The 16,970-nt window shown below is 38.6% G+C and overlaps 1 protein-coding gene across 1 annotated transcript in view; it reads right to left on the reverse strand.

Annotated features, from left to right (window-relative positions):
• The window catches only part of kcnh3 (potassium voltage-gated channel, subfamily H (eag-related), member 3), a 172,207-nt gene that overhangs the window by 52,573 nt on the left and 102,664 nt on the right, over positions 1–16,970 (reverse strand). The window contains exons 2-3 of the mRNA XM_078262637.1: positions 10,533–10,766; positions 2,166–2,294 (exon numbers count right to left, since the gene is read on the reverse strand). Coding sequence (XP_078118763.1) covers positions 2,166–2,294; positions 10,533–10,766 — 363 coding nt within the window. The remainder of the gene's footprint in view (positions 1–2,165; positions 2,295–10,532; positions 10,767–16,970) is intronic.

Raw genomic sequence — 16,970 nt, forward strand, 5'->3', positions numbered from 1 at the left:
GTTCTGTGGGGATTTCTAAGTCTCAAAGTCAGCAAATCTACCAATTTCTGCTTTGAATGTTATTGCAGTTTGAAAAACATTTTCCAGCGTTTTTGGTTTGGCGCACAACTAGTCGGGCCAAAATCTATTTTAAGTCTAAATCTAAATTGATATACGGGCCGGATCTAAATCTACAAGGGGTCAGATTTGGCCCGTGGGCCTTGAGTTTTACACTGGTGCTCTAAACATTTAAACATTAACATGAACACATAGTACATGAAGAGTTAACACAGTCGTTTACAATATGTCATGTCTGGGGCACTGCGTCGCTAAAACGACCGAAACAGTTATTTTAGTTGTACTAGATATAAGGATATTTTAAGATCAATTCATTTACAAGATGTATTTTTTATTTCCTAAAGTCTTCATGTCACTCATTGTGTACAAAAACAGTAGAGTTTGCATATTCCTCTAATTACCTCTTTAATTAACTCACAAATACTGCCTGGTAATTTCATTTGTGTATCAAGTGTCTGCATTATCATAAGCGTGTGTGTGTCACCTCTGACAGGATGTTTATGATTCACCATATGCATTTTATTAGAGGCAGTCATTCATATTAATGTGATATTCACATTGACAGACACACTCATCTAATCAGTGTGAGATTTACTGTACACTGTGGAAAAGACACAGGATGAAACAAGGGATGACAATTATTAATCGTTGCTTAATCGTTGTTTGCGTGCAATTATAATAGCTGCAGTGGCAGTTAATATCTAAAATGCAAAGCAGTCTGCACGCTAAAATTACACTGTCAAATTAGAAAATAGCAGCTCTAAAGGGGATAAACAGGACCAATCAGAATACCTTAGCTCAGTGGGTTTGCCTCATTTGTAGTCAGTGTTGTAGTTTGGAGTTAGGGCAGCATCTAGGCTAAAGATTATTTTCTTTGTCGATTAACCTGTAGATTATTTTCTCGATTCACTGATTAGTTGTTTGGTCTATAAAATGTCAGAGAATTGTAAAAACAAATGTGGATCAGTGTTTTTCAAAAGCCCGAGATGACATCCTCCAGTGTTGTGTTTTGTCCACATCTCAAAGATATTCAGTTTACTGTCACAGAGGAGAGAAGAAACTAGAACATATTCACATTTAACAAGCTGACATCAGAGAATTTTTACTTCTTTTTCATAAAAATGACTCAAACCAATTAATGGATTATCAAAATAGTTGGATATTAATTTAATATGTGACGATTGATCGATTAATGGATCAATCTTTGCAGATCTACTTTTTCACTTTCTTGTAGATTGTTGGATTAGAAGATCAAAATCGCTCTCCAGACCCCAAAAATAGAGCAGCCCATGCCCCGTAAAACATAAATGTTTGTATATGTAGGTAAGGGAATGCAATTTAAAGAAGGAGATGGCATTGACACGATTTAGGGTAGATTCTTCGTATTATGCTGCGATTACCGATTCATCTGCGGATACATCTTCATCGATTAGTTGTTTGATCTCTCTAAAATGTCAGAAAATGGTGAACAATGTGGATCCCAAAGGCCAAGATGGCATCCTCAAATGTCTCTTTTGTCTCAAAGATATTCAGTTTACTGTCACAGAGGAGAGAAGAAACTAGAACATATTCACATTTAACAAGCTGACATCAGAGAATTTTTTTTCTTTTTCTAATCGATTCATCTTTGCAGCTCTACTTTGAATGCTAAAATCCATTAACAGAACTGTGAGCAGGTTTTATTATCCATATAGTCCCGCTTTGCCAGACCCTCCTCCAAAGCGCGCTGGAGGAGGGTCTGGCTACTCCACATAGCATTTGGGGATGGGAGGAAAAGCGCCGGACGGAGCCACGGTGCTGCTTCAAAATAGCCTCGGGAAGGAACTTGTTTTGGTGGAACATGTGTAAATTTAAAAGTTGTTTTAGTCGTGCAACAGAAAACTCAGATTGGACAGATAGTCTAGCTAGCTGTCTGGATTTACCCTGCAGAGATCTGAGGAGCAGTTAACCGTAGTCCTCAGAAATACACTGGAGTTTAATGCCAACACAAAGGAAGCCCAAGCAACGGATATCTGTCCTAAATGAGTGAAATCCGATTTTCCGGCGGCAATGGAACAATCCCAAAAGTGGAACGTCAAGGATATAGACTATTATCCACATAAACTCACCTGTGTCGGGTCCTTGCTCCGTGTCCTTCTTCTTGTCGCTGATGTCTTTGTGCGACACGAGGAACAGAACCACCTCCCCCTTTTCATTATTAATGGGTACGATGTCGAGAAGACACCAGAACTGTGCTCCTGGAGAGAGACAACACGAAGGCAAACATGTACGGTCAATGTCAACGTCAATCTTTTCCACCCACATGTACTGGGGCTGCACAATTAATTGCAATTTTACCGAAATCGCAATATCCATATCGAAGGGGGGTGGAGGGTTACTGTATACGTTTAATATTCACTGTGGAGCAGATAAAACATGTCATGGAGCATTATAACATGAGTCACCATCAAAACTGCTCTATATTCTTATGCAAGGATCAGAACATAGGTTTAATAAGCATGGAACCCTGACTCTGTGATATGTAACATTATTCCAGCATTTATCTTATGAAACAACAGTAAATATAATATTAAAAAGAGGAATGAAAAATGTTCAAATAAGAAGTGTAATTTGAGCAAAATAATCACCATAATCATTTAATTCTTTTTTTATTTTTTTCAATGAAATGAGAATAATTAAATAATAGTGTGAATCATATCGCAATTGCAATATCAGTCAAAAATAATTGCAATTATATACAGTATTTTCCTCATATCGTGCAGCCCTAACATGTACATTCAAATATAGTGTACTACTATATTAACTGGCAGAGTAACATCTGAACATCAATCCAATCGCAGCCCACCAACCAAAGTTAGGCACGTTGGTATGAAGCTTTGGAGTCGACATGTTGCAGCAGTGTCTTAGTATTCAAATATTAGAAACAAAACATAGCTAAAGTACCAAAAGTAAAAGTACTCATCATGCAGAATGGCCAATTTCAGACTAATCTATACCATATTATGGGATTATAATTATTGAAGCATTATTGTGTTCTTCACTTTAATGTTGCAGCTGGTAAAGGTTTTAACCACTTCATCTGCTGGGTGGCTTATGAATTTCCTCCTGGGGATCAAGAAAACTCCATCCTAATCTATAACATTAAATCAGGATTCATTTGTTGATTATATCTTGTATTAGTAATCTGAATCTGCAAAGTAACCAGTAACTATAGACTTTATATTAGGTGCTTAGAGAAAGATAGTGCAGTGAAAGTGAAACAGTGAAAAGAAATGTAAGGATGGACTGAATTTGTTTTCACAATTTCACTCAATACCTCGCTCACTATCCCATGGTTTGTACATCATTCATGAAGACAGAAAGGATTGGCCTTGACCGGATGAGAGGATATTATATTCCCAGAACGTTCCCATATGTGGCCATACCTTCATTACATTCAGGGGGTAGCATCGCCTGCCTGCAGCTATAGCGTGACTGTGTTCCAAGTGGCCTTATAGCCTGGATGAGAAGTGGCTTTTTCTGTGCTATCTATAATTTCAGAATTCACTCGACCCCCCATGTGAGCTGGTGCAGTGTGGAAAGAGCAGGACGTATAGATTCCCTTTAAAGCTCCACAAGTTAGGCGCCTTAGCTCCCCCGGTAGAACAGGTGCCCATATATAGAGGTTTACTCCTCGACGCAGCGGCCGTGGGTTCCATACATGGGCCCTATACAAATAAAGGCCTAAAATGCCCCCCAAAAAACTCTTTAAAAAATAAAAATAAAAAGCTCCACAAGTCTGTGCCTCAACTATAGGCTAGGATACCACAGGAGACACGTACACAGTAGATATATGGGATTCTTCTGACTGCCTTGCAAAGGGAGATTTCATTTCTTACCACCGCAGAATGTGCATCATTCAAGCCATCCGTGTTTGTGATGACATTACTAAGAGGAGTCTAGCAGATGTTTAGAATCTGAATGAAATCAGTGGCAGTGTTGTTTCCATACGTTGGTAAAAAGGTACGATACAAAATGACGGTGGTCGTCAAAAGTTTGTTAAATCAACAGATTTCAAAGAGAATATTTAACACTAGGCTGAAAGCAGCATTTCACTGCCCTCTCTGGCTGAAAGCAGCGGTGGGATGTAATCCAGTACTCAAGCACTGTACTTAAGTACAAATTTGAGGTACTCCCATATTATGTTACTTTATACTTCTACTCCACTACATCCCAGAGGCAAATATTTCACTTTCTCTGTAACTCTGGCAAAGTGCAACACATCTTTATAAATCATAACATCAAATGTTACTTAAGTAAAAGTATGTAAGTATCATCAGGAAAATGTACTTAAAGTATTGAAAGTAAAAGTACCCAATGCAGAAAAATCTTAATTTTAGAAAACAGGAACCGATCCAAACAGTTCTGTCAAGTGTTTAACGGTCTAATCATTTCAGCTGGACTTGTAGGCCTGTATATTATTGTTGGGTAGTTTAATTTATAATAAAACATCATATTTTATAAACTACATGTGTTTTGTGTGCAAAAGTATCTAAAGCTGTCAGATGAATGTAGAGGAGTAAAAAGTACAATGTTTCTCTCTGAAATGTAGCGGAGTAGAAGTAGAAAGTGGCATGAAAAGAAAAGACTCAGTACAAGTACCTCAACATCTGTACTAAAGTACTTGAGTAAATGTAGTTAGTTACATTCCACCAGTGGTATTTTAATAATTTGAATCTAATATCATTTATATTATTATGAAATGGCCCATTCTGCAAATATGTGTGTTCATGGTAATGAAGGAACATTGATTTTTATAGTTGTTGGACAACAATGGAGCTCTACGGCACAGAGGAAGAAGATTTAACCGCCTTTGATATGCCCACAGAATACGTGTTTTCTTTATCAGTTCATTGCTGGTTTTGGTCTTTTCATGGGATTTGCTGACATTAAGAAACGTAACCCCCTGCTGCTGCTGCTGCTGCTCCATGCATGCATGAAATCAGGCTAAAACCAGCTGTTTTGGTTTTCTGTTACTCACCTGTAATCCGTGACTTTGTGTGCTGCATGTGGCACACTGCATACTGTCTTTCTGCAACTCCGAGACTAATTCCCTACAGGGGGATCGTAGATGTAAATAATGCATTTGTACAAGCGAGAGGACAGGCTCAATAAAAACATCAGCCATATTGAGGCTGGATTTGTCCCTGTTTGACTGGAACACGATGGTAAACAATCCCAGTACTGTAACAGCATATGCTGTCCTCTTTTCTGCCTCTCCATGCATACTTATAAGCAATTATACAGACATCATATTGATTATTTATTAAATTATTATTATTTTTAGGTGAGGTATTCAATTAAATCCAATGAATTTGCTTTATTGGCATGAACAAAAAAACATGTGGTTGCCAAAGCAGTTATATTCAGTTATATGTGCTTTTGGTTCATTCTTTTTCTCATCTATAGATAGTTTTTAGAAACACGCAACATTATTACTGATGTCTTTTTCTTCAATGCAAATATAAATATTTATTTCTCACCCCTGCCCACGTAGTGTCAGCTCAGTGCACCGGCAGAGCAGCCATTGGCCATGCTACTCTACGGCAGCATTCCTCAAAGAGTGGTCCGTGGACCACTGGTGGTCCGTAAGCGACCCCTGGAGGTCCACGAGTAGATTTGGTACAAATATCATGGTTTTAATTGCAAATTCAAAACAGTTTTTTCTAACTGTCCTAACCTAATAGTGAGGAGCATAGATGTGTTATTTTCAATAATAAATAAACTTGTATGTAGATTTAAGGGCGCTTTCACACCTCCCTCGTTTTGTTGGGTTGAATCGCACTAGAGTTCGTTTTCCTCGCTGGTGCGGTTCGTTTGGGCAGCAACGATATATATATATATATATATAAATATATATATATATATATGTATATATATATATATATTTATATATATATATATATATATATATATGACTGTATCTTCCTATATATATTTATATATATATATATATAAATATATAAATATATATATATATATATGTATATATATATATATATATATAGACTATCTTCCTATATATATTTATATATATATAAATATATATATATATATATATATATATATTTATATATATATATATATATATATATTTATATATATATATGTATATATATATATATATATATATATATATATATGTATATATATATATAAATATATAAATGAGCTGGTTTGACCATGGAGATGCAAGAAATATGCATGTCCAGAACACAGGACCTTCTTCCTGTATTTACTTTCTTGCTTCCACCTCAGACACAGCCGACCAATAAGAGGAGTGAACGCTCTTGCGTGATTTGTAATATTGGTATGCTTGGATTTTTTCCAGATGTGAAACAAAACCGAACCGAGTTGTCGGGACATCAGCAATACAGCCGACTGTTTTGCGACATTCTCTCCGGTTTACATCACGAATGATCAGCGCGACATCTGAAGGAAATAAAAGTGGTCCTTGTTCTGAAACAGTTTGAGAAACACTGCTCTGTGGATGGCAATGCTGATGGCAATCTGACTTTTTATCATGACTGTAACTTTTTAAATTTGTTATTATTTTTGAAATGTTTATTCCCAGTCATCCCTGTTTATTTGTTTGGCCTGTAAATCATATTTATATCAATATGTTATGAGTATCTACTAAAATGCTATTTTCAAATTGTGCCCCAGGCGTTTGATCTAGCGCAATCGTCAGGTAATTTTTTAATTTTCGGTACCTTTTTAATTTTGTTTATAGATTTGAATTCCCCGTAATTCCAGTTAATTTATTGGCCTGTAAATCATATTTGTATGAATATATTATGACTTTGTATGCATTAAAATGAAATTTTTAATTTGTGCCCCAGGCGTTGGTGAGAGAAGCATGGTGATCTGAGAGAAGGAGCTGGATATAAATGTGTTCATTCTTTCCATTGCTCCCCTGTGGAACAGCTTAAATGCTAATGTGAGCTCATGGAGAGCTGATAAAAAACATGAAACACTTGTCATTTGTCATTTGCGTGTTTGTGAGAGAAAAGCTTTTCTAACCCTGTGTTGCTTTTGGTCATACGCTGGTTTTGCTCAGTGTTCTTGAGACAAAGAAAAACGTAATAACAAGCGTCCAAACAGGAGCATGGATGGGGACTTCTTAACTCACAACTTCAGAAATGACTCAAATGCATTATGAAACTTTCTGTGTCTGTCAGGAAAATCGACATGAGATGCAAATCCTCAGTTATTGGCCCAATAAAACAACTGGAGGGTGCATTCATAGTTTAGATTTAAAGCCTGCGGCCTGAACAGCCACACAAGCAAATGGACCGATGTGTTCTTTGTCCACGGCACAGAAAGTGTTATGGTGCATGCGAGTCATTTCTGAAGTTGTAAGTTAAGAAGCCCACATCCAGGCTCCTGTTTGGACGCTTGTTAAGTTTTTCTTTGTCTAAAGACAACTGAGCAAAACCAAAACTGTTGAACGGAGATATAAGCCTATAACAAAAAGCAACACAGGGTTAGAAAAGCTTTTCTCTCACAAACACACACAAATGACAAATTAGAAGTGTTTCATGTTTTTTTATCAGCTCTCCATGAGCTCACATTAGCATTTAAGCTGTTCCACAGGGGAGCAATGGAAAGAATAAACACGTTTATATACCAATGCCTGGGGCACAATTTAAAAGATATTCATACAAATATGAGTTACAGGCCAATAAATTAACAGGAATGACTGGGAATCAATTTTTCTTTTTTTTTTTTACAAAAAGTTACAGAAAAAAAGTCAGAGGTTTAGTTAAGTCGTCAGCATTAGTAAGTCGTCAGCATTGCCATCCATAGAGCCATAGAGCATAGATCTCAAACTTCTTCAGACCAAGAACCAGTTACCCAATTAAAAACAGCTCATGGACCACCTACTTGCCAAAATATCCCCCAATATCGCCAAAAAGCCATTGCTGCATCTTGTCAGTTGACAGGAACGGTAAACATTTTTCCTCCATATTTCCCGTAAATGTCACGCTGATCATTGCACGTTGTACATAAAAACAACAACAAAGTGGTCACGAATTCCACCACAATATTTTGTGTCCCATTTTAGAATAGAGAGGCGAAGTCCCTCCAGTTCCGCTGGACCCCATGGGAACTTATTTCAGAAGAAATGCAGTATGGTAGTGTACCGCCAGAGACAAATCTTTTTTTATCCCATTTGCATTAAACCATGAATTACACATATGATCTTAGTCAATTTAAAAGATAATTTTGCAACTGAAGAAAGTCTTAGTTTGTTGTAGGTTTGTCATAATACCACTTAGTTTTGTGTGAAACCGCTCAGTGAACTACATCTCTGGCCAGTGCCCCCATTATATTAAGCCTAGACCCCCCTCTGGCCCCCCTAACTGTGGCAAATATTTTCATACATCTTTAACCCCACCTTTATCCCCAAAAAAGTTTTATTTATAAAAGTATTATTTATGTGCAGTGATATATGAAATGTAGGTTAACACTGATTGAGTATTCTTGTGTTTATCGTTATATATTCATCAGTAGTCTTTTTTAGAACCAAACTTATGGGGGGTTGATTAATATACTTGGTTCCCCTAAAATAGCATGTGACCCCAGCCTGGCCCCTCCATTTGAACTGGTCTAGAACCGCCCCTGGCTATAGCTCCTCGGTGATCCCTCCTCGATGTTCGCTCCTCGCTCCTCGGGGCAGAAATAAAAGCTTTGAGGCGGCCTTCACCGAGGAGGGACAGAACAACTTTCGGTTCAGCTGAGGACCGAAAAGTCGAGGAGCTATCAAATAAGGGACATGGGATGTACCCCTTGTCTTACACAATGTGTTTTTATCAGCCGAAGAAAGAGCAAAATCCACTGCTTGTGTGAGTAACTTTACAACCCGGTACATGCACACACACTCTCACACTTCAGCAAAACGTCACTTAGAAACTTGGAAGTGAGTAGGGTTGGGTAACGTTTGGATTTTTACGATTCTGATGCCGAACCGGTACTTTTAAAACGATTCCGATTCCTAAACCGATTCTTGAAAAACTGAAAAATGACATCAAAGATGTAATATGTTTACTAGCGATCAGGTGCAGTGAATGGTTAATATGCTTTTACGTCCGTTTTGGTGAGCCCAGAGGGAAAATATGTCATTTTAAAAGTAGCCTACATTTACTAATAACATATTTTCACAGTCTTATACTTCAACAGTTTTAAGGCAAACTGAGACTTTCTTGACTTGGAAAATGTGCATAAAGGGACCGTTCAGTATTTATGGAATGGACCACTGGAGGAAAATAGGGGAGGGTCATGTCTTTTTATTCTTTGTTGAGGGGAGGGTCACCCAACATTTTTTAGTCTAGGAGGGGGGGTCACACAACTTTCGTATTCATGAAAAAAGCAACATTTCAAAGTGGCTTGTTTGGTGCATATTTATCCATGTACCTCTTAGTCTCTGCCCTCCTTCACTACCAGATGGGTCTGACCCATGAGTTTGCTGGGGGGGGCAGGAGGAGCACTGCCCCACTGGTGGCTGAGTAATTGGCGGGTAATTGCATTGTTTAAAAAATGATTATATTTATAATTATATCTGGCATGACCAGATATTTTATAAATATCTTAAATAACACAAAACAACTAAATGGTGGTAGGTAATACATCAGATTTCATATACTGCTTTAGTAAAAAAAAATATTACCTGGCTGACGATGGGAGCAGCAGGACGCAAAAAACGAAACTTACTGTTGCACTAGTCTGGACATCTTGCCGTGTCGAACTTGCAATAAAGGTTTCCTAAATGCCATGTATATACATGTGATGTCAGCTTACTAATTGATTGCGAGTTTTGTGTAGATTTGGACTTTTATACGTTTATTCCACTTTGTTTAAACGGTGAAGTGGAGAGGCCTCATTCACCTGTTTGGACCTGGCTGGTGAATGTGACGCCTTGCTGGATACACCGTGACCCTTTTTGTGGATCTACTGATCGCTGTGGATTACTTTTTTTTCGTGTCATTGGATTACGGCAAAATACGGATCTTTTTTCTCAACGTGTCTTAACGTTTTATGGTGAGTTTGGAGAGGCATCTCAACAGACTGGAGGTCCAACACTGATTGTTCACTGTTACATTTTAGTTGGGCATTCCGCCACGTCTGTCTATTGCGTTCCAAGACAGCTGTGCCAATGAGAATGCAGAGGTTAACTCCTGTACGTCATGGCTGTAAAAAATCAAATGGCACCTGTATATCTTTGCTAAGCGCAAGCTAGCACATAAGGGGAGGGTCATAGAAAAATTATTACTGGCGAGGGGAGGGTCAAGTCTTTTTAGCCTAAAGGTCCCAAAACTCCTCCGGTGGCTCCTTAAATAAATAACGAACAGTCCCTAACCAGATGTGACATGGACCACTAGTGGACACAGTAAGTTGCAAATATAAAGAATCACTTATTCCTGGTGCAGTCTCACCTTCCTTCTTGTAGAAAACCAACTCGGTCTTGAACTCCTTCCTCTCATCCAGGGCTCCTTGGATCTGGGCCGTGGACTTGTCGCTCGTTTCGGGGCCGTACAGGAAGTGGCAAGCACAGCTCTTCTGCATGAGCTCAGCACGGGCGTAGCCGGTGAGCTCGCAGAAACCGTCGGAGCAGTAGACGATGGGGTAGAGCGACTGCACCTGGGCGTTCCCCAGAACAAAGTTACTGTCTGTAAAGAGAAAGCGGAGGAAGGAGAGAGTGATCAAAACGGTTGTGAAAAGGCAAACCACTAAAATGATTAGTAGAAATCACTTGAGAATTCAGCTCCAGAACATCTGATTTGTGACTTGTACCAGACCGGTATGAGCTCTGAAGAATGGACAGCACGACCACTGATCACGTATCACCGCTGTCGGGCAGAAACCTTGTAACTCCATATTTGGCCATTTGAATTCTTTTCATAAATCAGTGCCATTGGTCACCCTTTATGTTCGTCCGTGGGTTTTTACAAATATTTAAACAGTGACGAGGCGATTTCATCTGACTTTGTCGAAGGTAAATAGCTCAATATAATGTTTTCAAATTTGCCTTTTTTTCATATCCTGAAAAGCGGTTTTGGCCACGATATGCATGTGCAAAACTGTTATTGTTTCTATTTCTAGTCAAAGTATCTTGGATCTTCATTTAGAATTCTATTTTACCAAAGTCAAAATGTTAGAGAGATCTTTATAGGCCTGCCAAGAGAAAACATCTGGGGATAACTCACAAAACTTCAGACGTTTTCAGTTTTACTGTGGTAGTCGGACGAGTACTGAATTAAAAAAAAACTATTCAATCTCAATCTTTAAACACTCAAAGCAAGACTTACACCATAGTTGTATTCTGCGTTCCTCAAAGAAACCACTGCGTTCATTTTCATGAAAACATTCAAACATGAAAGCGGCCTCATTGTGAGAGAGGAGACAGATCGCTGCAAGCACAGCTGCTGGTTCCCAGAGTGAGGAGATCGGTAACAAGAATTGATCGGGTGAAGCAAACGCTGTCAAGAGTAATCACAGAACCTTATGAGGTTTCATTAATTGGGTGCAGCCAATGGCACATCCATCCTCCCTCAAGTAACAATCTTGTGTACGGGCGGGAACATGATCTTCTGTTTGCTCGCTTTACAAACACAGCTACGCTCTCGGGCTTTGATTGGTGATCAGCAGAAGAGAGATGGAGGTGTGTGTGTGTGTGTGTGTGTGTGTGTGTGTGTCAATACCAAGTGGAAATGTTTGCCAGTGTATATTCAGTTAATGGCCCAGAGCATGTAGATGGGTGCTCTTTCAAATGGACTATTTATTACTTTGTTCTCATTGATCCATCAATTCTGATGACCCTCTAGTCCCCCTTATTCAATATTTTATGGCCCAACGCTGATGTGTGAGGGGGGTGTGTGTGTGTGTGTGTGTGTGTGTGTGTGTGTGTGTGTGTTTGTCTGGGTTTGTGTGCGTTTCATTGCCTGTGTTGCTTTGAGCCGTTGTGAGAGACGGCTTTAAAATAAAGTGTTGAAACGAGGAGTAAAAGCTTAAAAATCTGAGAGAAAGAAACATAAGGAGGGAAGGATACATGTTTCTGTGAGAGAAGAGGAAGGATGTGCATGCATGCATCCACATGCCTCTTTCAGTGCAGGAGTTTACTCAAGTTGCACGTAGGGCTGTGCAATTAAACACATTTTGATTGCGATTTTGGCTCCTGACGATCACAAAAGCAATGTAATCGAGAAAAACAATTACTTTGCACATTCCATTTTGCAAGTAAGCTCTTATTTTGTCTCGTGTTCTGAACGACACGTGCACTTTCGCCCCTCACGAAGGCTGAACTCACTCGGCCAACATTTAAATATATATTTTTTATATTTCTTTATTTTAAGGGGGAAAGCATTAGGGGACATTTCAAATTTCAAGGTGTTTTCACTGTGGATTTGTTTAACTGTTTCACTGTATTTTAGGTTCTATAAATGCGACATCTTTCCAAAAGTCAATGAGTAATCGTGTTAAATCGTGATTTCAATATTGACCAAAACAATAATTGTGATTATGATTTTTTTTCCCCCACAATCGAGCAGCCCTAGTTGCACATTGTAGTACTCAGACTAGCAGCAACAATCCATCTCATTGGCTAATTACTCCCATGTCGGACAAGTGCACACTTTCTCTCTTTTTATTGTCTCTCGGGGGACAGCAGAGATAACCGGTGAAGCCAACAAAAACACCACCAAGTGAAGACCACCTTCCATTAGAATCCCTACTGGCCGTCATGCTTCCTGTCTCCATCCCTCCTGGGGGAATCAACCGTGAGGTCATCCGACGCACCGTGCTTGGATATGTAACCAGGCATGAGACACAAGGCTCAGAGGCCAAAAGCTCAACCCGACAGTAATTAGTAACAACAACAGAGGTAATGTACCGTTTACCCAGGATAATACACATGCTACATATTTTGTCTCCAGCAGTTTTTGCCTCTGGAAGTCAGTGATTTAGCTGCATTTTAGACCTTTAACCCTTGTGTTGCCTTCCCATAGATCATGAACTTGCTGTCCTTGTGATAAAAATGAAGCTAGATTTGACCCGAAGACAACACAAGGGTTAACGTGTCTTTAAGCCAAGGTCCCCTTAACTAAAAGAGATGGATCAGGGACCCCCTACTACATATATTGTAATAAAATTAAGTTTCATATTAAACTGGGCCTACAATAACGTGTGGGCTGCCTAAAGCCTTTACACACACACCTTTTTATAGATTATTTTTAGGCCTTTATGTATAGACAACCCAGTCTCACGACAGATATATATATATTCGACGTGTACACGGACGCGTTTATCTCGTGTTTTTCCGTGATGGTCAGCACGTTTTTTTTAAACTGTACACTGTAATGTATTTCACTGGGAAGCATCTTTCGTGATCACAGCACGATTCTTTCTGCCAGTCGGGCTGCCGCAGAGAAGCTGTATACAGCTTTACTATTATTGGTATTTTTAGCCCAATGACCGCTGTTTTAATCTTCATTTATTCACCAGATCTTATCGTGGTTTATATGTATTTCTTTTAATGTTGTTATTTCGGTCTTATTGCCACGGAAGCTGAATTGCTTTGTTGCTTATTGATCTTTTTAAAACTATAACGCTACATCTATCAACATTTATTTAGATGTTATCATGGTATTCATTTCTTTATTTTAATAATATTATTTTGGTCTTATTACCGGTGAAATATTAAAGTATGCTGTAAGACAGAACACTACGATATGATCCGAGCGGGGCGCATTCTAAGCCCCGTATCCCACAATGCAATGCGGGCATTCATATCAGAGAATCGGACAGCGATCAGCGGGTCTTTAACGACAGTATTGCTTCAATGTACATATTTAATCAGAGGGTTTGTCATCAGCAACAACACGTTGGTCCCCGGGTGTCGGACTTTACAGTAAAGGCAAAGAATCTGTGTTACCTTATTTGACAGAAATCTATGCATTTACCTCTCAGTTCTGACAATTTGATACATAAATATGCCTATGATGCTTGAGTACACAAAACCCAATTAACAAAACTGGTTAAAAAATAATACAAATATTTAAATAAATCACGGGTGAGTCTGACACAGCCCGACTCTGGAGATATGATTAGCTCTCGTATATAAGTTTATGTTCTGCTTGTTCAACGCGTTTGGTCAATCGCTCTTAAACACATTCAGAGAGGATTTGAATCGCTATTTTTATTCTCAATTCTTAGCACATACGCTATTGTACAGAAATGTATGCACTAGGGCTGCAGCTATCGATTGTTTTGATTATTTTAATAATTGAGTATTCTACTGATTATTCCATCGATTAATCGAGTAATCGGATAGGAAATACTTTTGTTTTATTGAAGAGCAATAATATACAATAGTTTAGTTTAATTTTCGGAAAAAGCAACATTTTTATTGCCTACATTGCTTACAATATCATCTCTCAAAAAACGACATATATTAAGAGCATTTAAGTGCCGTATTACATTGTTTTTAAACATACATAAACATGACCTTAAGTTGTGCAACTTAACTTTCAGACCTACAAGTTTCAACCTGAGACTGATCTGTATATAGGCCTATATGTAAATATCAGTTATACTCAACCTATTTTCATTTATATATTTGATTACATTGCTACAACGCTCTGTTACCCTTATGCTAGTAGATCGTTGATCAGCTGTTTCTCCGTGAAGAGAGAGAGTGAGAGAAAATGGTGCGCAACAATCAGCTGTTTTTCCGAAGGGATAGTATTTTCGTATCGTAGACGTATTTTCTTGTCTTTGTTTTTGGTAGTTGTTGTGTTTGGTGTAGTTTCATCGTCCATACGACTCCGTGATTTACTTTTGTCATGTCCGCTTCGTGGAATGGATGATTAAGTTAGACTCAATGTTTTCTGTTGAGATGCTGAAGTAATGACGTCGTGCTATTATTGTGCTAAGCTAGTTCGATTTTTCAGTAGACACACTGTACAGAGTTTTCGTTTTAATTACGTTTGAACTGATTCCAAACTTTGGACACTTTCTGTCGTTTTCTCCAGCCTGTCTCTTCTCTTAAGCCTCTTACGCTCTTCCTTCATTTTGTTATCAGTCTTCATGGCATGTGTTGTCAGCCCGGTGTGCGACAGTAATAATCCTCCGTGCGGAAACACTGTGAGCGATACAACGTTGGTAACATTAATTAAACGAAGTTTCGAGGCAAATCATTTTGCATCGAGGATTTTTAGTAATCGAATTATTCGAGTTACTCGAGGAATCGTTTCAGCACTAGTATGCACACAGATACGTACTGTATGGTATCTTTTTGTACGAATGGTTCGTGAGAACAGCGTGGCCTGCTTACTCATTCCATGCTGACACCAATTAAGTTAAGGCTTGTGTTTTACCTTCAGTGGTATAATAAAAAAACTTGTCTGTATCTGTGCTTGTGCAATATATCGTGCACAATGTGTGCTCTGTAATATAATAATAGGTCCTCAAACAAAATGCTGTACTGTGTACCTCCTGTGAAATGCAGCTGTAGGCAATGCTTAATCCAGACAGATCACAAAGCTACAGCCATGACTGGACATTAATGTGTGCTTACAAGTCTCCAATCTCATCAACTTGTCAGCAGAGTGATCAACGTCTTTCTCTGGGGAACATCTGACAGGCTACCTGAACAAAATCATAACCATGTCCCCGCTGATGTCTATTGTCCAGCCCAGAGGCAAAATAGCCACTTGTGGAAAGGCTTGCTGTATGGCTCCATGTACCATGGCCTTGTTCACGGCACGTGTTTTGTGCCGCTGTTAGTCCTTTGTACCGTTAATTTTTGTCAATAAATGCCGGGAAAATCAATTAATTAAACTCTTAATATGTTTCGTTCCATGTTTGATTTCCCAGCAATGCAAATCTCCAATGTACATATTCTTCAGCAAAGATGTGTTTCAGAACATATTTAAAGATATTTCTGTTTCCTGGTTTGTGAATAGAAGAGGAATTAGCTTGAGTTTCAAAACAAACTAATTGTTCCCTCCCCAAAACTTTAGCCCTAATAGATAATATAAATCACTGGGGGCAGGAAATGCGCTTTCTACTCTGTCAGAAATACAATATACTGCCATGATAACATTGTTGATAACTGTACTTATACCAATACAATCTGTTCTGCTCTTCTGGAATATGTCATTATGTGACATGTGCATACCCACGAAGTACATGCAAATTTGCCGTACATGCATATCCTGTTTCCTGTAAATCCCAGACTCTGCCACTGACCATACTGACTCCTACATAGCGAGGTAACTAATAATACATGTAATGGCTATAGCAGGATACATACCAGACATAAATTGAATGAAAATGTGGTCTGATACACATCATATCCAATCAACCCGCAGGCTTTATGACCAAAGCTGACAGAAAAATTGGAAATGTATGAATTATACATGACAAACAGTATATTATACTGTATTATCAGGTACTTAACAAAATATAAAACACAGAAACCTACAACACACATAACATATGGATGTAGAGTCAAGGATACTGAATGTGTGCACCTTAGTAGAATATTACATAGTATTTATGCATTTTAGTGTGTGTATGTGTGTGTGTGTGTGTGTGTGTGTGTGTGTGTGTGTGTGTGTGTGTGTGTGGTTGCTTATGCTGCTTTTATTGATAGCCGATTAGAAAGCATCTGGAAGGCTCAAGGCTCGACAGTAACGGTTGCCCTTGGCAACCAGATTTAGTCAATTGGCAACTGTTTCGTGGCCTCTGGTTGCCCCCTTTGGCAACCACCTGTTCAATATTTGTGTTTTATATATATAAACAAATCAAAACGTACAAAACTGGAAAATCCTATTTCAAAAGAGGCCAATATTTATGAGCCATCTTTCTATCAC

This window comes from Sander vitreus, chromosome 11 (genome assembly GCF_031162955.1).
Source record: "Sander vitreus isolate 19-12246 chromosome 11, sanVit1, whole genome shotgun sequence".
NCBI lineage: Eukaryota > Metazoa > Chordata > Actinopteri > Perciformes > Percidae > Sander > Sander vitreus.